At 41.3% G+C, this 26,782-nt stretch overlaps 1 protein-coding gene across 1 annotated transcript; it reads right to left on the reverse strand.

Moving 5' to 3' along the window:
- Positions 1-5,649: 5,649 nt before the first annotated feature.
- On the reverse strand, positions 5,650-8,286 carry LOC147610992 (uncharacterized). The gene is made up of 2 exons (XM_086785145.1): positions 7,364-8,286; positions 5,650-7,242 (listed from the first exon to the last, which is right to left on the reverse strand). The coding sequence occupies exons 1-2, from the start codon at positions 7,859-7,861 to the stop codon at positions 5,893-5,895; spliced, it is 1,848 nt and encodes a 615-aa protein (XP_086641271.1). The 5' UTR covers positions 7,862-8,286; the 3' UTR covers positions 5,650-5,892.
- Positions 8,287-26,782: the final 18,496 nt, after the last annotated feature.

Genomic DNA, 26,782 nt, shown 5'->3' on the forward strand with positions numbered 1-26,782 from the left:
GTTAGTTTTTACAAAAGGACGTGGGCGGCGCGTGTCGGTGAGGTCGTTCTGGTGGACTTGCCGGAGACGGGACGGACTGCAAATCATCTCCCCCCGTCGCGCCCGCCCACCCTCCAATCTGAAACCACCGTATCGTCGCCCCGCCCATGCATTAAAGTAAAATAAGAAAACAGGCTTGCGAAAAACAACGTCCTTTATAATTTTATTTATTACATATTAACCAAACCAGAGGAGAGAAAAAAGAAACCCTAGATTTCTAAAAAATAAAGGAAAAAATCCCTTCCATTGACCCAATGTATTCCGGTTTCCATCCTACGTTTCACTTCTTAATGTCTTCGGTTTCCATCCCTACGTTTCACTTCTTAATGTCTTTTGCAATGCACGGGTTGAGTACTAGTATTTTTTTTAAATACGTTCAAAAGAAAGATTATTCTATATATGTTAATTATTGCAAGTACATGTTTAAAAAAACTAATACAAAAGCATGGGTATAAAACACAAAAGCATGGGTATAATTTTATTATCAGTCTAAAACTTGTTGAAGACAGAGTTTATATTGCTCCAAAGCATGGAATGCCTAAAAAAGTGCACATGACAAGGCATATTAATCATCTACACTTGCTTGTGACTCTTAATTAAGGTGCTCGTATCATGTTGATTGATGGCATGAGACCCAATTAGGCAGTCAATTAAGAGAAATGGTTGCAACATATAAGTCCGTGGTTGTAAAGGTTGTTGTGAGCCACATATTCCAACTTTTTAGATATCTTTAATGATTGGTGGTGGGGAATAGCTTCTCCACCAATGGCCCCAAGGTAGTAGTTTCGTACATACATCATTGGTATATTTTGATGGCACAACAACCTCTTCCCTTAACTAGGGGCATCTAAACTACATGTTAGGTGCGAATGGACAACATTGCCCAACTCCCCACTCTCCATCCATGTATAAATGGACAGAATTCTCCTACTCCTTGCCCATGCAACTACCTTTGTCACATGGGCGAGTGGTGTAACTAACCTAAACTAATACATGTGCAACCAAAAGATAACCCTTATCGTTTTAGAAGAGAAGGTTTTTTCTAGAATGAACCCTTAATGGAAGACATGTGAGGGAAGATGCTACTAAAGTAAAACTTATTCGAGACCTTAATTAAGATATAGAAGTGAAACCTAAAAAGAAGATGAAACCCGACATGAAAAAGAAAACCCTAATGTAAGAAACCTAAAGATATTGATTAGTGAACCCTAATTAAAGGTGTGTAGTCCTTCAACCCAAGGGGAGAGCTTAGGGGATTCACATAAAAATATGTAAGTCTACTACATCCGATCATTAGGAACACACGTTGTATGTAGATCTTCCTAAAAGTACACCCCCCAAGGGGGAGACACAGACAAAGCCATGAAAAATATTTCGTAGGAAAAAACAAAGCATACATGTGTGTGTGCCACCGCAAATTGAGTGATCCAAATGTAGAAGCGGTGTTGGGGCTATGCCTAAGGCAATGGCTATGGCAACATGTGAGCAAGAAGACAAAGATTAGGTAAAGGAGAAAAGCCACGCATTATGGCAAACAAAGGGCCATGTATTTTATAGAAGAAATAAAGTGCAATTTTTGAGGACAAAAAAAGGAAGTGACATGTGGACAAGTGGACCTCTTGAGGAGCCAGGAATCCAAAATCGTTGTTATGCTACATGCCATAAAGCTTGGGGAAAATCATGAAACATCCCATAGTAAGCAATTTCAAAGGTGACCTAAAATTTGTTGAGATTTGTGGTGCCTTGGGCACAAAATAGCGCAAGGCATGAGTAGACTCATTTGCAGTTAAGAGTATGGTGCCACATGGGCAAGCTAGATATTATCCCACATGAGCAACTAAGTAAAAGGGGTGTACCTCCTCATATAAAAGGGGACCATTTCAAGCAATGAAAACAAGCAGCTCTCAAGCATCTCTAATTGTGCTTGAGTCAAGCTTGATTAAGCCATTAGGATCATCATTATGTTGTTGATTAGGCTACACCCACCATAGGATTAGTGTTCTTTAATCACAATAATTAGGGTTAAGCACACCATAGCCATGCATGCTTGAGGGTCCATGTTCAATCTTTTGATAAAATTTTGATTGGAGACTTCTTTTGGAGGGCTATTATGGCATGTTAAAATGCTAAGAGGATCATCCCCATCCATGGCGAGGGATTTGATATCAAATCCCTTTGAGTACACATTGATAGGGCACTAAAAGCCATGAAATTGCCATTTAAATAATTGAATGGGTCATGCTGTCGGTAAGAAATTTTAAAAAAAAAGATAACCCACTCACAATAATCGAATGGGTCATGGTGTCAGTGAAAAAAAAGGTGACCCACTCACAATATTTGAATGGGTAATAGTGTCAGTAAAAACTTATTGCATTTGACATTTTGTATGTAAATAAGAAAAAAGTGAAGGAGGGGGTGCGCATGGGTACCAAACGATAATAACTACTACCAATGTCAAATTTAAGGGCACTAGTCGTGTTAGTTATTAAATTATGGAGTTACAACACATGGGTCCTTAGTTTGTAAATATTATTAAATTTGGAAAGAAAAAAAAGCGATTTGAAGAAGGAAATGCATATGTATTTGGAACTTTTATAAAAGATAATGATTTTTGTGTTTGATTGGGTGTGAGTGAAAATAATTACAAAGTACTATGTGTATATGAATGTCTTCTAGGAAGAACTGCAAAATCCATCTTCTTTCATCCTTATGGTGTGTCGTTTTTTGTCACAATGAAAGCTTGATTTAATATTTACTAAGAGAGAGAGAGAGAGAGAGAGAGAGAGAGAGAGAGAGAGAGAGAGAGAGAGAGAGAGAGAGAGAGAGAGAGAGAGTTTTTTATCTTCAAATGTGCCAAAATAAAATAGATTTACTAATATAAACAAACATCTCTACCATGTAAGTGCATATATCATAAGTCTTAAAAATAAAGCTTGCCAAATTAGATCTATTAATACAACCAAACATCTCTACCATGCAACTGCATATATCATAAGTCTTAAAAATAAAGTTTGCCAAATTAGATCTATTAATACAGCTACCCTACAACCGCATATATCATGGGTCTTAAAATAAAAGCTTGCCAAATTAAAGAAGCTTGATATCAAATGCTCATTAAAAAAACAATCCCCTTTGATATTTATTATACTTGCTACTAGGCTAGCATGCCAGTGTGCACCCCTCACTCAATTTTGCTAGTTAGATTTCCTAAGCACTAATCAATCTGATAATGTACTTTCACAAAATAGTAGCCACCTCTAAACCTTGGAAGCTCATGTAATGCAAGTTATTAATGTTTTGTTCACATCTAAGTCTTGATCTTTAAGACTAGGTGCTTGGTGAGATAGAGTGAGAGCCCTAGTTTTTCACCCTCACATTGAATCGATTTCTAGATATCATGGATCTTTTTTCTTGACAATCAGAACCCATAGTTTGACTTCATGGGACTGCAACTACTAACTTTTTGATGTGTCCCTTTATCTCAAAATATCTCAATTAAAACCCCAAAGTTCTCATTGGTCATGTCCTTTTTGTTGAAATAGGATAGCACATTTACGAATTGATACATTGCCTTTTTCCTTTGCCTCACTTTTGTGCTTTTAGATCATCAAACTGAAATTTATGGGAAGTGAATTTCCTTTTCTTCTTCAAAGGTATCTCATATATGAGCTAGCATTCTCTATATATTGTAGTTCTTTCACCCTCAAGTCTATGAATTGTTTGCAATCTTGTATAAGTTGGTGCCCATTGTTTGCACTCTACATTCCTTGCATTAACAAGGACCCAACAAAAATTCTATGTTGTTGTTATCCTTCATCGATGACTTAAGTTTCTAAGATTTGAAGTAAAACATTTATCACACAAATTCCAAAAGGAATTTTGGCATTGGAAGAAGCTTTTTTTTCTCTCTGTTTTTCGAGTGGCCTTAGGCCACTATTCTCTCATTTAGTTTCCATTTTTTGTCATAGGCACTTTTTTTTATCTATTGTCGCAAAGGAAACACCAAATGTGGGGTTTTGAACCTAGGATATCCTTGTCCTAGGCAAACACCTTTACCACTTGAGATATCACCTCATTGGTAGAAGGAGCTTTTTTATATGGCACAAGTAGCTTCACTTGATAAGATTAAACATTTCTTTGATTCTTATAGATATGGTTATAAAATTTGACCATACTTCTAGTGAATCCATTAACTATTTAGCATTGTACTATCTTTTGTGAAGCCTTTTGCGATCTCACATATTATGAGTTTGTGTACTATCTCTTGGTCCATGTTCATATGCTTACACAAGTTGACTTATGCTAGCTCGATTGAATGAGTCTAAATAATTAGTTAGATTCCCCTATAAATGGATAGGTGAATATTCTAGGCCTACAAAGTCTTTTAAGGCTTTTTATGTAGGCTTGAAATTGTGAAATTTTCAAAATATCATCGCTGAAGATGAGCTTCTTGTTGCTCAATCAATGATATTATCAATTGCGTTTACACAAGCTAAGGGTGGTGATTTCTATTTGTTGCCCTTGTTTTTGGAAAATTGTTACACACACGTCTCCCCTTTCTTATAGCCCTTGCCCCTATGTTTTTATAACAACTCACAAGTGTAGTAAAAGGGAATCAAGCCTAGGTCTTGGTTGGGAACTTTGAAATCTCTAACCATTGCCCTACTATGCTCGTGGTGGTACTCCTAGTTGCTAAAGAGAAGCATTTTCCAATTTGGATGAAATGGCAAGTGTCACTATCTTCTTTACTTCTAAAGAATTTTCTCAAGTAAAATAGGTGTGCGCTTAAAGAATTTGCAAGTGATACATGGGACCTTGTAGGATCATGGGTTGGTGTCCATGATGACTACCAAAAAAAGGGTTTGAAGTTGAATTGCCAAATTTAATGCAAATAACATTTATTCACAATGTTCCAAATTTCAAGCCATGTGTATCTAATTTTTTTTCACCATGGTGACATGTTGTACAAGGTCATTGGACCACATTTAGTCAAGAATGCCCAAATGTGCCAAAATCAGCACAATTTGCACATATTAACTCCATTTGCATCTTGCCTTATCTTCATAGGAGGAGGAAAAATGCCTTCTCCAATTTTTCAAAAAATACTAGTAATTGGAAGACACTCTGAAGAAAATGCTTGTTCAAAATTGCTTTCTCCTCGTCACCCCATGGTGAGAAGGATTCATGTAGGTTCACTCAAAAATGTTTCCCAAACACTGATATAATTCATGAATACGATTGCTTACAAAGGGGATTACCTTCTTTGTCATGTAGCAATTGCAATGGATTTAATCAAATCCCAAAGCATTAGATCAAGATTACCTTCTTTGTCATGTAGCAATAGCAATGGATTTAATCACCCAATCAAAAAGTTGAGATGCTTTGAGATAAAATTCCAAAGCAATGCATCCAATGTTAGAGCAAGATGGACCATCTCTTAAAGAGGGTATACTCCTTGTGAAACCCATCCACACCATGCTTTGCATGCCTAGCCCACCCATACAGTAAAATAGGTGTGTGCATTGTAACCTGTACATACTTCTTACATGATAGTCATGCCAAAATACACCAAGCTAGGAAATAATTACACTACTCAACCAACACAAGCAGGGATCCTAACATTAGATTGTGTTATATTTACATAAATCCAAACAAAAAACAATGAGCAATCAACTCTTCAACTGTTTACATAGCCTCAATGTTTGCTACAAAGAATCTAGTGGCATATACATGGCATGTCCTTCCTTGTAAGGAGGATTGATGCTTGATCAAACACTTGAAAAGGTTGGCATTTCATAATAATGTGAGCAAGTCCTAAAACACCACAAGCATGCATAATGCAGCTCACCTGCCTTACATGTATTTCTGGGAAACCAATGCTTGCCTTTGCTCAAAGACCCCCCATATCTCTGCAATCTCATCAGTCGTGAGGGCAGTTGGCTTGAGCTGGGCAATATTTCGCTTGGTTTTAGATCTGATTGGAGAGAAGACAGGAGTGGAAAGGGTGGAGTTGCAAGACTTCACCTTGAATTCAAAAGAGGATTGGGAGGACATCTTAAAAGATGATGGGAGGGATAATGGAGCTGGTAACAATGATGAAGATGACGCCAACCATGGCATTGATGATGATGATGCTGCTGACGTCGATGACAATGACAATGATGATGATGATAATGTTGACGACGATGACGAGGAGGACGAGGACCATGGTATTGATGATGATGATGATGACGACAATGATGATGAGGATGAGGACAAAGACGATGACGACAGTGATGACGATGATGATGACTTGGTGTCAATGAGCAAAGAGAGGAGGTCATCCTCGTTCAATTCATCATTCTCAAGTAGGAGGATGATGTCTTCCACAGAGAGGGAGGGTTTCTCTTGCATTTGCTCATGAGTTTCAATGGTGATTAACCTTGGAGGACTGAGGTTCTCTTTTGGAGATGATGGGGTTAGCTGCTGATGTTGAACAAACTTGGATGGGATGAGGTGAAACTCATCGGAGTTGGAGCCAGAAAACAGTATAGCATCACCTGTTGATACCACAGACAATGGCTGCATTCTGTTCACCTTCTCGTTCTCCCCCACCGTCACTTTTTCTCTTTCCTGCCATTCTTTCTCTTCTCTGGATATAAATTCCATGTTCTCCTGTGAAAGAGCATAAACAGACTGCTTAAATTCAAAGATAGAGTTTGGATGATGGTTTTCTACAGAGTTGGGCACGCAGTTAACCCCGTTATCAGCATGAAGATGATCTATGGAGGGGGACTTGCTATGCGACGAAACCTCCATGCTTATACAGTGCTTGATGTCCTCTAGCATCTCTTTCCTGAGTTGTTCATGAGTTGCATGTAAACTGGCAATGCTTACCCCCACAGTTATATCATGAAAATCATCATCATCATCCTCATTTAACTCTTTTTGGTTTAATTGTGGGGATTCATTCACTAATCCTCCTTCTTTAACACAGCCATTTCTTAATTCTATCATGCTCTCCTCATTCTCACACCTCAAATCATGATCAGTTGTGGTTGCTTGAAAGGATCTGCAATGCCGCATGCATCGGCTTTCCTCTGGGTCTCCTGCAAGCAGCTTCTCATAAGATTTTGACTTCTTCATTGCAGGCTCTTCATGAGGAGCCATATAATTTATGGTACTACCATGGACATCATGTGGAAACATGTGCTTATGCCTCACCTGTTACATTCATCAACCCCATCAAACGTCCTTAATTAACAAAAAGAGGGGAAACAATGCAAAGCAGTCAAAACCTACAAAAGCAACTTACTCTCCATACAAAAATTAAGAAAAAACTCACCTCCAATTTGATGCCATCACTGTTGTCAATATTGATTCCACAGCCCAATTTCTTTGTGAATTTACTCTCAAATGCTTCACCATTTTGGGCAGCCACTTCAGCAAATGGAAATGTGGGCAGCAATTCATTCTCAGGCTCCACTATGGTGTGGTGGCCACAATGATTACTAGTATTATAATGGTCACTAAAACCAGTTAAACTGCCTTCTGATTGGCTGCTAATACACGGCTGTGAAGGCTCTAGCTGCAGCAGAACGCCTTTGCCGAGGGTGCAAAGAGATTGATAATTGCTCTCACAAACAAGGTCCGCCATACCATAATGAACTGAAGGAGCCCTTTGAGGTTTATCCCACATGCAAATATGTCCATCTGCAACAACATCAAGCTCTGAGAGCTGCGACCTGCAGTCGTGTGCTTTCCAATTCTCTAGACTGGGATGGAGCGCAACACTGACACCACCATCACCCTGCCTATCACGCTTACTGCAGCAAGAGCCCATCTCTTCTCTGTACTCTAATGGCTGAATAACAACGTTCTTAATGATCTCTAATAAAGTATTAGCAAGCTTCTAGAGGTGAAAGCGAGCTAGGCATTCAATGGGTTTAAGCATAATGATGATAAGTATATAGCAGGCAATGGATCCCTACAGCTAATCAGTAGCTACTGGAAAGCCTAATTAGGATTCCTGCAGCTAATTGTAGGCTTATCAGAGCTACTGATTAAGGGACCGACCGTGAGGTCCGTGGATACGGTCGTTTGTAAATAGTAATAAGACGGATAATATGAACGGAATCAAGCTTAAGTTAGTAGCGGCACTGAGTGCAACACTAGCATGTGTCAGCACGTGCAAACAAAATTATTAATTTGAGGATCAATAAAAAAGCATTATAATTCATAGCTCAGAGGAAAATTTCATGAAATGTATTGCGGGTAGGTATCTTGATTCTGGAGACTAGATGCCCAGAGTCCAGACCCCTTTCAAGGGGTCCGGACCCCTCCCCGAGGGTCAAAAATATCTTATTCTGTCCACGTCGTCTCCACGCTGGCAGATGTGGGCGTGGCACAACCCTACAGCCCACGTGGCCTCTCCACCTCTCCTGAAAGGGGTCTGCGCTCCTCCCCGAGGGTCAAAGATATCTTATTATGTCCACGTCGTCTCCACGCTGGCAGATGTGGGCGTGGCACAACCCTACAGCCCACGTGGCCTCTCCACCGCTCCTGAAAGGGGTCTGGACTCCTACCCGAGGGTCAAAAATATCTTATTCTGTCCACGTCGTCTCCACGCTGGCAGATGTGGGCGTGGCACAACCCTACAGCTCACGTGGCCTCTCCACCGGTCCTGGTCATTCTCTTCTTAGGTACCCCTATCATCGTGCATACCATATCCCATTGGCCATCCTCCATTTCACATGTGCAACTTGCCACCTTCCTTTTTGAATGGCTCTCCTTTGTCCATGCTTTGTGCCACTATTATAAACCTCCTAAACATTCCCCATTTCTCTACAAGTGCCTGCCCACGAAAAAGGTTCAGAGCTGTGGGCAAGCACCTTTTTGATAAACAATTATTGGGCGACAATACCCTTTAAAGATTGCGGGCATGCCCACGGAAAAGGCATCCTACAATTAAGAGCTGTGGGCAAGCTATTCCGCCCGGAACTGGAACTGTGGTTGTTGGGCTCCAGTCAGCAAACACATCAGCGCTGAGGGTGCATGGGCGTGGTCACAGTCTATAAAGAAATGTCAAACAGGTGGGTGATTGTGGTGATCGGATTGGTTGGGCAAAACTTTTTTGTGGGCTTTCACCCAAGTGTGTAAACACCCTTAATGGACAACTTGGCCATGTAGAACCAACCCTAACTCCCTAGGTAGCCCACACGTGGGAAGCTGCATCTCTCCTATACCTTGGAAAGAAGCAATGCTTGAGCAGTGCTTGAAAAAAATGTTTTTTTCAACCCTTAAAATTAAAGGCAATGCTAAAACCTAACCGGGATTTAGACCTAAAAATCTCTGACAACCATACTTATTCTGGGATTTATAACTAAAACATGTAAATTTCATCCCTTAAAATTAAAGACGATGCCAAATTCCAACCGGGATTTTTAAATTTCGGCCAGGAAAATTACACTACAAACCGGCTTATGTGAGCACTGTGCTTGAGCATAGATGATTTAAAAGTCCAAACACAAGTTCAAAGTTGTCAACTCTTGTCCTTTCACATTTCTCTATCAATATTTCTAGCATACATTTACGCCATGCAAGGGGCCCTTATGGTACCCTACCAACCTTATGTGGCCTCCTTCTATATATTGAAGCCCTAAAGAGACAATTGTGGAACAATGTAACTATTAGAGAGAAAATAATCATCGAAATTTTTGCAATGCGGATACTCAAAAGAAAGGATATGGTGGTAGGAAAGTTTCAATGAGGGTTCTTGGGAGAATTATTTTATGAGTAAGGTTGTAAACAATGTTCATGGTAGAGTTTCAATTCAAGAAATGTAGAGAAGATGAAACCCAAAGGAAGCTTCCATAAACTGAGAAATTGTGCTATCTTTCTGGGATATTTGCATTGACAATACCTGCAGGGAGTTGGGATATCTACATTGACAATACCTGCAGAGCAGGTAGTTGGGATATTTGTATTTTGTGTCAGAGATTAGTCATTTGCAAGTTGAAATGGTAGGCAATGATATATTGGGATGATTTCCACAAAGATAAGCTTGACAGGACCAACTACCCATTGTGGTCCTATATGGAGCGCCATCGCCCCAAAGGGCTTTTGGAATGTTGTTATTGGCATTGAGGCATGCCCTGTCTTGCCAGCACAGTAGCATAATACATGTACTTTAGATGGTGATACGAGTTCTAATGTAATTGTGGCATCTACCTCCGCACCTCCCACAGTGGAACAAGCCAAGTGGGATGGCAGGGATGCACATACACATGCATTAATAGCACTTAGTGAGGCCCCTACCCGCTTGCCCTTAGGTCCATGACCACTTGGTATGCATGCAGGTTGCCTCCACTTGGGTCTCGGAATTTCGTTACCGAGCCTAAGGGGGTAATCAACGAAGCAAAAGAACCAGCATGGCACAAATTCAAAACACAAATAACCTTGATTTCTATTCAATGTCGACATACACGAGAATACGTTAAGTAGGTAAAATCAAACAATGATGTAAGTATGCTATAAATTGTATAGTGTATGCTCATGCAGGGTTCTTCCTAGAGCTTCTTCTTCATAAGTCCTGCAAAAAGGAAAGCATCGGACTCATCTGGCCCACCCATCCATAGGCCATATGATGTTAGTCACCAACGCTCCCCTTTTCTCCTTTTTACTTCACATCACTTGGCTGTCGACCCAGCCCCAGGGAGCATACTAAGGTCGCTTCACATGGTATACGTTTTTTGGCTAGCCCGCTAATCCTGACCTTATCCATGCCTAGCTAAAGGACTCGAATCAAGCCCTTCTCCAATGAGTGTGAACTCTCTCATTACCCTCGTCCATCTTTTCAACTTTTTCTAAGTTCCCAATCTCTTATCAGTAATTACATCATTCATTTCTCATAACCATTGTACATAAACATCATTTTGCAAGCTTCTAATAAATGAATTCTCTTAATGATTTATGTGTTGATTTACATTTCCCTTAACACACCCACTCAACACGTTGTCGTCAAAAGAGTAAACCATAATACTTCATTAACATTCTTAATTAATAATGCTTGTTAATTAGTTATTAACAAAGAGAACATGACCTAGATTAAGAAAAGACAATTCTCTCTACTCACACACTCCAATCCTCCTTATTAAAGAAGAAAAATTTATTTCTTTAATCCTCTACGCTCTCACAAAATCCCTAATTCTCTCATAATAATACAAGAGATGGAAACCATAGCTTGAGCTATGCCCTAATTATACACATATAATTTATCCTCTCTCTTTCCTAAATCACAATTATAAATAACCATTTCTTTACATAAAAATACAAAACCCTAACCCTAATTAACCACAATTCTCTAAACACAGCATAATAAATAATAACTACAATATAAGCTTCTCTATTCTATTCGTCGGGAGACTAGAGAAGGTAGTTAATCTTTAATTCTCTTAAAAATCATCAAAGAGATGCTTAATTTAATTGAAAACTAAGAAAACATAGAGAAAGAAGACTTTCTACAAGAAAAATTCTTACAAAATAGCATAACTCTAGGAGGGAATAGATTAGAGAATAGCCTAATCACACAATTCTATTTCTCTACTTCCTCTAATCATTTACTGATCACAATTAATGAAATTCCAAAACTTAATTTCACGAGAAAGGGCTCTCTAATTGTAGAAATGAGAGCAAAAGAGACAGAAAAGAGTGGAGAACAAAAAGAAAGGGCCTCCCACGGCACTTTATGGCACTCCTTAACATATTAGTACCATAATTCAACAATAGAGAAAGATTAATTAAGATTCATTGCTGAAAATTTAGAGAAAAACCTAAAAAATACTTACAAAGCACTTGGCTTGACAATGGGAGAGCGGGAATCAACCTTCTAGCTCCAAAAACTACTCCAATGTGACCCAAGAGTGGAGGGGGTAGTAGTAGGAAGCACCAAACAGTAAAAGGGAGAGAACATTATGACAAAAATGAGCTCTAAAACCCTTGTGAAGTTTTCAACATGAGATTAGGGAAAAGAAGCCTGGTGCAATTAGCCCAAATTCAATAGGATTTGGAAAGATGCAGGGGAGAAGAGAGCTTGAGCTCTTGCAAGCACACACACACTCACAAAGCCCTAATAGAGAACACACAAGGTAAGAGGCTGAAAATCTTCTTCTTCTTCACACAACACTCAACACACCATATACAAAGATAAGAGTATACACGATATGAAAAGGTACTCAACCAAATACATACTAGGGTTCTCTATAGTGTGAACCCAACTAAATGAGCTGGCGCTATATCTATGCCAATCTCTAGAATGGCTATCACACAGCCTGTCATCCAACTGGCCGCATATCACCCATGATCTCACCACCATGCCAGTGGTGTAAGTGTGGGGCCTATCCCCCAGGCGAGTCATCAGTGTTCACCGCCTCACTAGATGAGCTCGATATCTCAACACTCCCCCTCGAGCTCAACTCCATCTCATGTACACCAAGCGAAGCCCTGAATCTGTGGTGCTTCTTGGTACCCAATGTTTTGGTGAAGATGTCAACACGACCTGATCCTGTGTGCTGACATAAACAAGGTCAACGTTTCCTGCCAAAATGGTAGTGGACCTCTATATGCTTCCTACGAGCATGAAAAATTGGGTTTCTAGCCAACTGTATAGTGCTAATGTTGTCATAGAAAATGACAACTTGTCTATCCACTGATAGACCCAAATTTGCAAGTAGCTTTCTCAACCAAGCTACCTCACATGCTACCATAGCAGCACCTCTGTACTCGGCCTCTGTACTAGATAGAGCAACCGTAGGCTGCTTCTTGCTGCTCCAAGTCACAGCAGCACTCCCCAAAGAAAACATGAAGCCACTAGTAGATCTTCTATCTGAGATACTACCAGCCCAATCAACATCCCATGTACACATATCTCTGTCCTCCCAGTCTCATAGAATAGTCCACAATGCAAAGTAGACCTCACATACCTCAGTATGCGTCTCAATGCATCCAAATGCGGTTTCCGTGGAACTTGCATAAACTGACTCACCAACCCAACAACATAGCTCAAATTTGGTCTGGTGATCGTCATATAGATCAAGCTTCCTACTATGCGCCTATACATAGTAGGATTGTTACATTCCCGTAACGCCGCTACGGGCATTACCACAAGAGGGGACGGCCTCTGGCTCACCACCCAGCCATAGAGGAAGAATGAGGATTGCCCCTCATCCCCCAGGCTATATAGTGTGTGGCCTACCGTCCACACTAGCCTGGCCGCCCATGACTCCGCACGGGCATCCTCTCCCACTGAACCCCGGACATGGCCACCCGGTCTGCCGTCGGTCACAGGCATTACAGCCTACGTGACAAGGATCCTCCAAGATCTCTCCTGAATCTACACTCAACTTGCCATTCTGATCTAATGGCACGGAAATAGGCTTACAGCCTGTCATACCATACTTGGACACCATGTCCAAGCCATACTGTCTCTGCAGTAATCCAATACCATGTGGTAACCTAATCACCTCAATGCCCAAGAAATATCTGAGCTCCCCCAGATCCTTCATCTCGAACTTCTGTCTAAGCAAGATCTTTACATCAAAGATCTCTCCATCATGGTCCCCCGTAATGATCAAGTCATATACATAGATGACAACAAGCACAACCCCTCTTTCACCATGTCTCACATACAGCGAGAAATCTGCATTGGCTACATGAAAGCCAATAGTGACAAGATATTCAGAAATCTTATCAGACCATGCTCTTGGTGCTTATTTTAAGCCATACAAGGCTTTCTTCAACCTGCAAACATGCTCGGGGTGACTCACATCCTCATAACCACGTGGCTGCAACATATACACCTCATCACTGTTATGTTTTACTTTGTACACCCACTTGCATCCAATGGCTTACTTGCCTTTAGGCAATTGCACTAAATCCCAAGTTTCATTTCCATATAGTGCATCCATCTCCTCATCCATAGCTTTCTCTCCCAACACACATTTCCAATAGCCTCATCAATGCATGTGTGGGCTCTACAACCTGCACAACTTTTGCCATATATGCATAATGATGTGCCACATAACCATCATAGGTAAACCTCTGCACAGGATTTTTCACTCTCCCAGATCTTCGCAGCTTTTCATTCATGGCTTCCATAGCCTTCTTTACACCAGGTGTTCTCATAGTAGCTGGGATCCCAAGCTCCTCATCAAGGCTCATATCTGAGTCACTAGACTCTCCATCAACATGAGAATGCCCTGCAGAAATGTCAGGCATACCAAGGGGCTCAACCACTTTCTCTTTTCCTTTACGTGATGTACTAATCACGTATGCAGGACTGGTACTATGACGCAGCCTACCACTCCATGGTCTATCAACAGACCCACTAGATGAGGACTCTCCTGGTCCACTCAAAGACTATGATTGCTGACCTGCATTCTGTGCAACCACACTTCCACTCACATCAACCCCAACAGCTTCTTTTTCAGCAGCATACCAGCTGCTTATCTCATCAAAAACAACATCCCTGCTTACCCTCAACTCACGTGTAGCAGGGTTATAACACCTGTATCCCTTTTGCTCAAGGGAATATCCAATAAACACACAAATTTTCAGCTTTTGGATCCAGCTTAGTTCTCAGCTCATCTGGCACATGCACATATGCAATGCATCCAAAGACTTTCAGAAGACAAATCAGGTTTTCTGCCAGTAAACCTCTCCTCTGGAGTTACATCATGTATGGCTGCAGTTGGAGTCCTGTTCATGATGTATACTGCTGTAGAAACAGCCTCAGCCCAATAGCTATGTGGCATATTCTTCTCTTCCATCAATGCTCACACAATCTCAGCAATGTGCCTGTTTTTTCGCTCAGCAACTCCATTTTGCTGCGGAGTGTATCTGCATGTAAACTGTCTCCGAATACCATTCTTCTTCAAAAATTCAAAGAACTCAGTGGAGTACTCTCCCCCTCCATCTGACCTTAGACACTTTACATATTTCCCTGTTTGCTTTTCAACCATAACTCTGAAATTCTGAAAGTGAGTGAACACCTCACTCTTCTCCTTCATGAAATATACCCACACTTTCCTTGTGTGGTCATCAATGAATGTCACATAATACCTGCAGCCTCCGATAGACATTGTCTTTGTAGGACCCCATACATCTGAATGCACAACATCTAGTGCATTTCTGCTCACATATCTGTTACGTGGAAATACATGCTTTGTTTGCTTTCCAAATTAGCATGCTTCACATATTCTCTGCATACCTTCCACTTTAAATTTTGGCAGCCCTGTCACAATTCCTTTAGTCTGCATAGACTTCATTCTCTGCACATTCACATGTCCAATTCTTTTATGCCAAATGTCTGTGTCTGCAACAATTCCTGAACCATTTGCAAACATCGCAGCACTCATTTCAAGCATGTCTACATTCAACGTAAACATTCTGCCCACTCTGTTACCTTTTGCAACCCACCTGCACTTGTCTTTAAAGTCTTCAACATAACAACCATCAGGGTTAAACCGAACCTGCAAACCCTGCTCAACCATCTGGCCAACTGAAACTAGATTCTTTGTTATATGTTCGGAACGTGAAGTACATCTGCAAGGTACTTCACTTTACCATCTTGCATAGACAATGGCACATCTCCAACATGGGCAATTGGATGAGCAGTGTCATCCCCTGTTTCCACAAAACCTGGTCGTTCAAGGTTTTTCATCTCCTTGAACCACTCCCCATGACTTGTCATGTGGTTCGAAGCATCTCAATCCACATACCATACATCATCTTTTTGTGTTGCTTCAACATTTTCAAACATGGCATTCACGACATGCTGCATAACAAACAACCTTTCATTATCCTCATTGTTTCTACTTGAGGATGCATAGTTGTTCTGCTGCACTTTCCCATTTTGTATGTCAGCCTGCTTCTTATAACATTCTGCCTGCACATGTCTAGGCTTACCACAATAAAAGCATTCACGTGCATCATTATATTACCTTTGCCAATTTCCACGTCCTCTTTGACTCCCCCTGCCTCTGAATTTGCCTCTTCCACCTGTGTGTTGTTGATGTTGTTGTTGTGTATTCTGGGACTGTTGTTGCTGCTGCTGCTGCTCTGCTGGCCATAATTCTGATTACCTGTTCGGCTACCTCCTTGACCGTGTCCACGGCCTCCTCTACCTCGTCCTCTACCTGAACTTATGTAGAAGGCCTGTTGCTCTGAACTGTTTTTGTTTTGTGAAGACTGTTAGTCTTCACCCAAGCTCTTCTCTTCTATAATCAGCATAGACACCAAATCTGTAAACTCGGGAATGTTTTCCCGAGTCTGAATAGGCGTTTTGAACGCCTTGTATTGTGGCCCGAGACCATGTAGACAGACTTCCATCTTATCATCATCATCTACTCACATACCAATAGATGCAAGGGATTCCACAATACCCTTTATCTTCAATGCATAGTCATTCACAAACATGCTCCTTTTCTCCATAGTATGAAGTTCATTCTTCAACTGTATCTTACATGCCTTGGTATTTGTTTCATAGAGTTTTACCAAGGTGTCCCATGCCTCCTTGGGGGACTTGGCATCCTGAATGTGCCCAATCATGGTGTCCTATATACTAATGGAGAGCCAATACATAACTTTCCTGGCTCCTTGGTTCCTTTAAACTCTTTCACATTTGCAGCAGTCGGATTTATGTCCAATATCTCCGGTGCCTCTTCATGCTCACCTTCTATGTAGTTCCAATAGCCCTTTCCCATCAGGAAATTCGTCAACCTGAACCTCCAAGCATGGAAGTTGTTCTTATCAAGCTTCTCTGCTACAATCTGGGTTATGCCATCATTTGACATCTTGCCAGACACACAAACAAACTACTGTATTTCCTGCAGCGGTATCGTAATGTCACAACCAGTGACTTCAATATGCATACATACACCCAATGGAAACTGTTGACCTCTTTGCAGCACCCACAGTGTCTGCATAGCCAATCTGTCTTCCTGCAGTTCTTAAAACAGAGTTCTGTAGAGAATCGATGACTTACCCGTAGTGCTCGAAATCGCCTGCTTTCTGAAAAACGGAGGTCCAGACGCGCCCGAAACGCGTTTTCGACCCGAAAAATAAGTCCGATAGAACAATATGGTTGCCCTATAGCTTTACTCCCGCAAAGAAAGCTCCTCAATCAGAGATCGTTTGTCGGTGCCTCTCGTAGAGCTCCCGACAAGGGTGTAGTCACCAACACAAATAGGGAAGAGTAGTTGAAGCTCTTACCCTCGTACCACTTCCTGTGGTTCTCTTGCTTGCAGCTTAGCCCTTAACACGAACCAGGCTCTGATACCATGAAAAGATGCAGGGGGGAAGAGAGCTTGAGCTCTTGCAAGCACACACACACTCACAAAGCCCTAATAGAGAACACACAAGGTGAGAGGCTGAAAATCTTCTTCTTCTTCACTCAACACTCAACACACCATATACAAGATAAGAGCACACATAATATGAAAGGAACTCAACCAATACATACAAGGGTTCTCTATAGTATGAACCCAACTAAATGAGCTGGCGTTATAACTATGCCAATCTCTAGAATGGCTGTCACACACAGCCTGTCATCCCACTGGTCGCATATCACCCAAGATCTCACCAACTATGCCAGTGGTGTAAGTGTGGGGCCTATCCCCCAGGCGGGTCACCGCCTCACTAGATGAGCTCGATATCTCAACAGGATTCTGGGGGGGATTTTTTCTAGTGAGAGCATTTTCTAGTGAGCACTTTTTGGAAATTGGCCGAGTGGATTCCAAAAAGATTCCCTCCCCCTCCATCAAGACAGAGAGGGGCGAAGAGAGTTGGAGAGAGATTCATGACATAATTATTTATGAGAGGGAGAGGGCGAGAGAGAGCCAGAGGGAGTGAAAAATAGAAAAACATGACAACATCACATCCTCTACATCGAGGTTATTGCTTCAAAGTGAAAATAAAACCAAGTTCATTCACATACAACTTTCAAATACAGAAATGTGAAAACCATCATCTTTACTACTATGGGCCTTGGTTGTCCTCTGGGGTGAAGGCACAAAGTAAGCGAACGACGTTCATACCCTTCCACACTTCCTCTAGCAAGACACGCTTAAACAATTCATCAATAAAACCATGGGCTCACCATATCGCAATTAAGCCTACCACTTTGGTCTTCGCTTGAGAAATAGCATCATCATTACCAGGAAGTGGAAAGGATGTGAGATGATTCCATGCTTATGCACCATCTACAGTCTTCTACTTGACCTCCACATTGGTGGCCTCCCTCGCGCCGATACGTGCATCAACAACTTCAATGCTAATATTTGATGAGGCCATCACAAACAATACGAAGGAGGGTTTAGGGTGCTATACTCTACTAACAAGTCTTGGTGGCAATGGTGATTAACAAAGTGCTATGGAGTTTATATCTATATTTATAGTAGTGGGAGAGGTGTACTCTACTTTTTCAACAAACAAAATTTAAAAACATTTTATCTTTTTTAATGTCAATAATAAAGGCATCTTTCCTTCTAGTTTCTACACCAGAATTATAAAGGCATCTTTTTGTACTTTTTGGGAAAGAGCAAGTATATACTGTTTTTTTTAAATACATGCAATTTCAAAGAAGGGGTTGTGAGCTTTGTGGAACACCTTGCCTCTCTCTTCTCTCTCTAGCTCGTCATTCCCCTCTCATTTTCCTAAGATTTCTAACCATTTAATGCGAGTAACGTGAATACCATTCATCAATAGATGACCATGTTCTACAATACCATACCTGCTTGAAAATACACAACCCACAGTGGCGAGAGGTGGAAGAGGTAGTGAGGGTGGGGAGAAAGATAATGTAGAACCCTCTACAATGAGGTTGCTTCAGCGAGGCTACAAAAGTCCCAAAAAACTATAAGACAAGTAATATTCCATGCATTCAATTGTCTAAATTAGGGTAGGTTCTCCTACGAGACAAGGAATTGTAAAGCTCCAAGTCCGATAGGCTAGGTTGGTGGATGCACATATTCTCGTGCTGGCTCAGCACACGCAAGTAAACGAAGTACAAGTGCTTGCATGCAAGATATTGCTTCTTCTTGAATTCTCTATCTGAAAAATCTGGAGACATATAATACGATTTGTCTTTCACATGCACATCATATTTTCCATGTGTGCATCATCCCGGTGCGATTCGAGCTTGAAAACTTCATACTTGTGCTCCAGTCTCTGCACTTCTTCTACCATTGAAGCTTTCATTTTCAAAGCGACCTTTATTTTTTTACCGCTTTCTCTAATATCAATGTGCAATACTTGACTCATGCCATTTTGCATGCCTAAGCCACCTGCCTCTGTGTTATTAGTGGACCCATATGGTGGTTCTTTGGAAGTTTCAATTGTAAAGAACCTTGTAGCCCCATCGCTACTAGGTGAGTGGGTATAACACCTTTTTCATTGTTGCTCTCCACCTGGTATCCACCTTCCCATAATGAATGTACCTCCTCGTCCTATGAGATTAGTTCCTATAGCAAGAATTCACCATATCTTGGGTGGTGGATTGGGCTTTAATTCTATGTTAGTGTCCACAATATAGCAATGAAGCACGTGGTCAGGGAAAAACCACATTCATTATCTAATGACACCATTAGGGTGCTTGCGATAGCCTTCAAAATACGGTGTAGGCACACCTTTCACAGATCCGGCTATGTGTTGCCCACACCTCTTACCCCCACAAGGCATTCCACTGCATGGACCTTGCCTACCCAATGCATGTCCTTTGGATTGTCCACATTGCTTTATTCACCTCGCGCTCAATGACACTGAACTCGATGACTTTCGTTGTTCTTTCTGTAGTACTACTTGTATCATGCTTCTTAAAAACGATCTTCCATAGCCTCCCAACATACTTGCGGTCTCGTATATGTGTGTTATACTCTGGTCAATGCATGGCCTCATCATCAATATCAATAACCACAGCGGTTGGTCTCTTGTGACGTGCACTTTCTTTTTCACCGGTGAGAGGGGTAGGTGCCTTATACATGGGTGTTCCTTCAGTTGCTTGATTAACTGTTCGGACCACTTAGGTTAGACTTGTAGACAACCGTTCTTTTAGTTTCTCCAAGCTTGTTCCTCTCCCTATGTGCTTGCCTTGAGAGTAAGAGACTACCTTTGTTCTTTGCAAAATTGTGTTTGCCATATCAGTAGTACATGCATCGTAAAGAGAAATCTTGCATCTATAGCCTTCCCCTACAAGCCAACTTCCATGCTTGCTTTCTACTAGGTTTGTTCTTGGGGTATTTGGACCATCATTAATTCTCTCTATTTTTGTCATGAATGAACCCCAATGTGCTGTGCGCACCTCCCACCAGCTCAACCAAGAGTCCATTAACTGACATACTCCTATCCATCACATGACCATTACGCCACCATTGACGTATCAATTGAGCCTCTACGGAGCCATGTGCCACTTCTCGCACATGACTTTCTGCTCTCCTTGAGATGTAGCACATACTTTATTATGTGGGAAACCATTCTTTACAATGAAATAGGCAAGACCTCTCCCTATGTGTCAGGACGTTATTTTTCCCACCATTGAACATATGTCAAACTGCATTCCAATTAGCTTAAGCCTCGTGCCATGAAACCAAATAAATCTGGTGCCATCACCTCATTAATGCATTCCTAGAATAAACATTGGGCCTCCATATCCTCCTCTTTCATTTCACATGTCGCAATTGTTAGAAGATCCTACATGCTGCATGAAAACTCTAATCATTTATGATGTAACACACTTGACCAGCTCTGACTACTTTTATACTCTACATTCATAATATAATACCTTGGATCATACACATGACAAGCCATATGGTCACCCAATATGATGTTTGTCGAGTGTGGTCGAACTATATCGACGCATGTTGTAGGTCGCCAGAGCCAATCCATCACATTCGATTGACCAAATCCAACCCTGCACAGTGGTGGACATCTTGAAAACAAAGCACTTCTCACCTGAGGACCTTTGTCTTGAGAACCTGCTTCCGTGAAAAAAATCATAAGTGTACTCTCGTTTTATCTTCAGAAGTGCATCCAAGCCTGAAATCTCCTTTGAAGGCTTATGCCAAGCTGCAAAGACTGACCAGAGACCTACTGACCTCTAAAACCTAAAAATCAAATTGTTCAAATTTCACACTTTACTTATCTAGATTTTAATAACTCTTTTACAAAAACATAATAGCCCAACCAAATTAGGTTACCAGCTGTCTTCCACCAGTGGTTCCATCTTCTCTGTAATGTTGGTGAGCTTGTATTCCCCAGTGAAATGTGAGGAACCACCTTCTTGCACTAGCATTGCCATTATGATTTCTTTTTTTGTACCTTTCATTCCCCGGCATATTGCGATCTACTCCTAACACCCTGGACACCATTTGCTTTGTCATATCAATTAGTGCCTTTGATGTAACTGCCTATACATTATGTTGATGGAAACCGATGTGTATCATTAATTGACTCATCGTCTCGTCAGAGGGCATCACATAATAGATGTAGCAATTGCATGAGGCAATGCATATTGCCGGCATTGATGAGTAGTAATGGCAAAGGAAATTTCCAGATGCATTGTTGCACTCCTCTCCAGTGGGTCAGTGCCAGCATGCTTCCAGTAAAAGTTCATTCACACACTTCAAATTACCTAGGCAATGGCTTCTCCGACACACTCTAGGGAAGGAAATGTTAAAGGTTTGTGGCTTTGACCACCAATGGGGATCATATTTATGATCCATGGAGTCCATTCCTACACGTGTTCCCATGGTTGGTTGGAACTCAAATGCAATATCACCATTATATTGCCTAGGAATCTCCACAACCTTGATAACCTCTTTGACATTCAACAAAATCTTTGTTAGTGTGTTTCTCTTCTTCATGCTCCAAAGGTATTCCAAAATGCTCTTACCATCTCCTCTTGCAACAGTGGACGAGGCCGGTCCACCAGTTTTGTTGTTATCTTCTTGTAAGGGGCTGCATATATCTATCACATCAGGCGGAGTTGGAAGTCCCCTGGGCAGGCTATCTAAGATGGCTATTGGTTGTGGGTTTGAGTTTAACGAAGCATCAACTATTGGAGAGTAATTGGTTGAAAGAGAGTCCTCAAGTATATATAGCTCCTCCCCCTCATGATTAGAGGTTGGCTCTACAGGGACATGCAACTCTTGGGACCCAATATTTATTATTACTTGCAATCCATAAAATGATCAGGGAGCTACTTGTTCTTGTAACTTTGCACTCATGAGAACTCGACCATTGCTAAAACATAGATTCTTCTTAGAAGATGGGAAGGAGACTGTACAACTCATTGTAAAGAGGAACAAAAAAGAAGTATACAAGAACAAAAAAGAATGACACAAGTACCAAGTACACACAAAATGAATGGTGATAAACACCCTTAAATAAGTTGGCCATTTTTTATTTGACCGTTTTAAAGTAATTATTATTTTTGAAAAAAATATTACTTTAAAAAATATGTGGTTGATATATATATATATATAATGAGCATCTCCCTATGTATAACTAAACATTATAGGCTTACATAAATGTAACAATCAATGCTCTATATAATGTTTTGACATACCCACTAACATTAAGTTTTATAATATCAATTTACGCCATCATAGACCTTGCAATATACATAATATATATCCTTTCAAGCAATACATCATTTTTACATGTAGAGTGCATGATTGTAGTAGCCAATGACATCTACTCTTATGACATGTAAGTGATCAACCTTGTAAAGTAGAGATGGAATCTTTATTTTGTACTTAACCTTTGTTTACAGTGTTATATCATTAGAAAATGTCTCATTAAGTTAAATTAATTGCCTTTAGATTGATATATATATTAATCACACTGTGAGCTTTTCAACTACGGCATTAGGGAGGAGTGTAACGAAGAGGATCTCTCTCTCTCTTTCTCTCTCTCTCTTGACTATAAGTGTGATGTCTCCTTGTATTGGTAAGCATATTTGTACTATGCAAGATACTTTAAGAAATAAGTCGACTATTAAAAGATTCTAAATTGTGTTCATGGAAATATCTATCATTGTCACTTCTTATGTGATAGTGATTCCATTCGCGGCATACAGGTGCTTTCCAATAACTTGTGTGAATATAAAATTATAGATATAAGTAAACCATTGAAATAGAGGAAGGGATAATCAGAGAGTGGGGGAGTGCAACGAAGAGGATCTCTCTAGACTACCTACCTGGACAGCACAGTCCATGTAGGCAGTGCCATGTATAATGCCTGCGCTCGGGCATTACACGTGGCATGCCTATGTGGACTACGTTGTCCATGTAGGCAATGCCACGTGTAATGCTCGAGCTCACATGGCACCAATTTAACACTGCCACATGTAATGCCCGAGTGCCACATGTAATGCCTGAGTGCCACATGTAATGCTTCAGCTCAGGCATTACACGTGGCAGCACCGCATGGCATGTGCATGCCATGCACATGGCGCATGCCACGCTGGATTTTGCTATCTAATGGCTTCACAAGCCGTTAAACAGCACGAGCCCTCCCCCTCACAAGCGCCCTCTCCCTCAATGAGCCCTCCCCCTCACAAGCGCCCTCTCCCTCAATGAGCCCTCCCCCTCACAAACGCCCTGCCCTCAACAAGCCCTCCCCCTTAATGCGCCTCACACACACCCTCCCCCTCAATGCACCCTCCCCCTCTCCCCTCTCCCCAAACACACTCTACACCCTTGTCCTCACTCCATGCAGGATCTCCAAGAACGCCCCTTAGACATCCTCTCCCTCAACGTGTCAATTTGTCCCACATTTGAATCTCCCTCAACGCCTCCATCTCTCTCTCTTAAGTTCTCAAACCTCTACAGGTGTAAAGAAAATTCCTCCCCATATGCATTTACAATCTAAGGGCTTCACTGAAAATCTAGACGCGATCGTAGTATCGCAGGGAAGTGGGCATGGCACCAGTTTCCATATTAAGCAATGTAACCAACACATCTGGATTGCAGTTGGTTGTGAGGCCTACTCCTATAATACCCACCATGTTAACCACTCTGGTTAACATCATTTTTCAATCATGGGGTCACACTTCTTGTAACTTATCTTTTTGTAACCACGCAAAGCATTGATTGATAAAAGAGATATGGGATGACTGAGCTTCTTGTGTAATTCTGGTCATTAGAAATGAGATGTACATAGATCTAGGAAGCTAGTTTTGGGCCCCCAATTGTAAATGGGTGGCCAGCCATTGTAAAAAGAGAGCTCTTGTATATAAGACATTTTATGGAATGTGAAAAGGGGATAATCCCATTAGTCTCAATTGAGTTTCTCTCTCTCTCTCTCTCTCTCTCTCTCTCTCTCTCTCTCTCATGGTTGCTTTCTTATGTTGTAGATGGTTGCATGCTTGATTGTTGTGGTGTGTGCATGTTAAGAATGGTGATGATCTAGCTTCTCTTCTCCTCTCCCCTCTCTTATATCTCTACCAAGATCCCTCTTGCATGCATGTTGGCATGAAGTGAAGGTAGAGCTTTCCATAGCTCCCTCCTTCTTTGCTCTTCACCTAGCTTATGAATCTCCACTTTGGTGACACAAGTGGTGGTGGAGTGAGACCCTAGCAACCTCACAAAGGGGAGTCAACCCCCCTCATTAGGGTTGGCTAAGTGCTAATCTCCAACTCACAAAGGGGAGTCAACCCCCCTCATTAGGGTTGGCTAAGTGCTAATCTCCAACTCAACCCTTGCATGGTTGTTTCTCTTCTTCTTTCCCTCTCTTGTGTGCAAGGTTGTATGTTTAGCTTAACATCTTTGCCACCGCTGTAGGGGAGAGCACTTAGCTTAGGGTCCTCCACACATTTCATGTGCTAGAGTCGTTATTTTGCCAAGTTGGAGTGCAAATCCACCGGCTGATCGCATGTTGTTTGAGCTTGTTGCTTGTTTGATTGATTGTGTTCAAAAGAGCTATGGAGGTCAACCGAGCATTGGATCATTGAAGTCCACCAAATGTAGAAGACACAAGTAGGTGTTTAATTTTTGCTATTGACATTCATACAATTTTTTATTTTTTGCTCAAATTTTGTTAAGTTTGCACAATAGTTTAATCATTGAATTAATCTTAATTTATTAGGTTTCTTTATGCATTCTAGGTATCAATAGGTAGCTAGAGGCTAGCTCTACCTCTCATAAAAACAAAAGTTCAAAAAAATATTTGGGAGACACCTGAACCTACAAAAATCAAAGGAGGGAAGTAGGCAAAAAATTGCATTATGGATGAACCTCTGAGAAGTGAACGCCCGTTCCATTCACAGTGAACGGTTGTGGGCAAGTTTGCGACACCCATTCTCATTCTCCTGGGCATATCTTGTGAGATCTCGAGCCATTAATAAGTGTGATACTTGAAATCACAACTCTACAAGAATATACATCTCCCTTATGCACCCCTTCCATTATATCTCAACCATTTCCAAATAACCCATTCATCTATTCAGATTACAATTTCTTGCAAATAAACATTGTTGGAGTGGCTTGTGGCAAGATCTTACAAAACATGTGCACAAAAAGGGCATTAAAAAGGAAATAATTGCATTGATTAAGCATAAATTGCATTAAATAAGGGGTACAGCTGCATTGTCAAAGAATTTTTGTCGGTGGCAGAAGTCAGACCTACAGCATTAAAAATCTCTGAAAACTGAAAGTGAACGCCCGTACCATTTATAGAGTATGCCCGTACCATTTTAAGTGCAAGATTATTCCTTCCTAAAGCATACGCCCATTCCAATGTGCCATGCCCATTCCCTTCCCCTTGCCACATCCATTCCATCTCGTTTGCCTTGGCTGCAACAAGCATATATCCGTGCCATATTTGCCACGCCCGTGTCATTTCTCCTTTCTGAAGTGTACGCCCATGGTGGCAACCTTTTGCCATGCCCATACCATCTGTTTGCCACACTCGTGTCATTTCTCCTTTCTGAAGAGTATGCCCGTACCATCTGTTTGTCACGCCCCTGTCATTTCTCCTTTCTAACGTATACGCCCATGGCAACCTTAAAGCATACGCTCGTACCATCTTGAAAGTATACGACTGTACTATCTATTTGCCACACCCGTGTCATTTCTCCTTTCTAAAGTGTATGCCCATGGCAACCTTAAAGAATATGCCCGTACCATCTACCATTCCCAAAAAAAAAAAAACAATTCATAGGGGGTCCTGCACAGTAATTCCACACATTCATACACCTATGCTCGGGAAAATTAGTACGAAATAACCCTCTCTTTGAGGATATAAACTCTCCTAAAGCTCCCTCACTCATAAGGTCAGACCCATCGGTCAATATAGCTTGGAGCCAAATGGTGTTAGTCTTTGACAACACCAGTGAGAGTGAAGATCATCACAGCATGAGACAAGATACTCCTCACCTCAAAATAGGATACCTTGAGGCTCAGTGTATACCACCTATCCAGGAGCAAGACCCTACCTCTCCTACACATTCACATAGAGAAGCCTTGCTTTGAGGCTCTGCAACTTTATCCTAGGAAACACAGTCTCAGAAGAGCCACATCCCAGGGCAAGAGGTATGGAACACCAACAAGAAAGAGATCCCATGCTGCCTCTAGATCCTAGATCGAAAATAGGGCAAAGTGAGAGCCATCAAACCCAGACTCATCCATCAGTCTCTAGGGTCTAGAGAGCCATGCCTGTCTCTAGGGTCACCGATTCATTTTGGACCTAGAGACCCATACTAAACCCAAGG

This window comes from Cibotium barometz, chromosome 48, assembly GCF_041138505.1.
Source record: "Cibotium barometz isolate CiBa-2024 chromosome 48, ASM4113850v1, whole genome shotgun sequence".
Classification (NCBI taxonomy): domain Eukaryota; kingdom Viridiplantae; phylum Streptophyta; class Polypodiopsida; order Cyatheales; family Cibotiaceae; genus Cibotium; species Cibotium barometz.

Excerpts from the sequence above, each read along its gene's own strand:
- LOC147610992 (XM_086785145.1), bottom strand. The coding sequence starts at position 7,861 with ATGGGCTCTTGCTGCAGTAAGCGTGATAGGCAGGGTGATGGTGGTGTC. Across the intron at positions 7,243-7,363 it reads GTGATGGCATCAAATTGGAG|GTGAGGCATAAGCACATGTT; the intron begins GTGAGTTTTTTC and ends TGAATGTAACAG.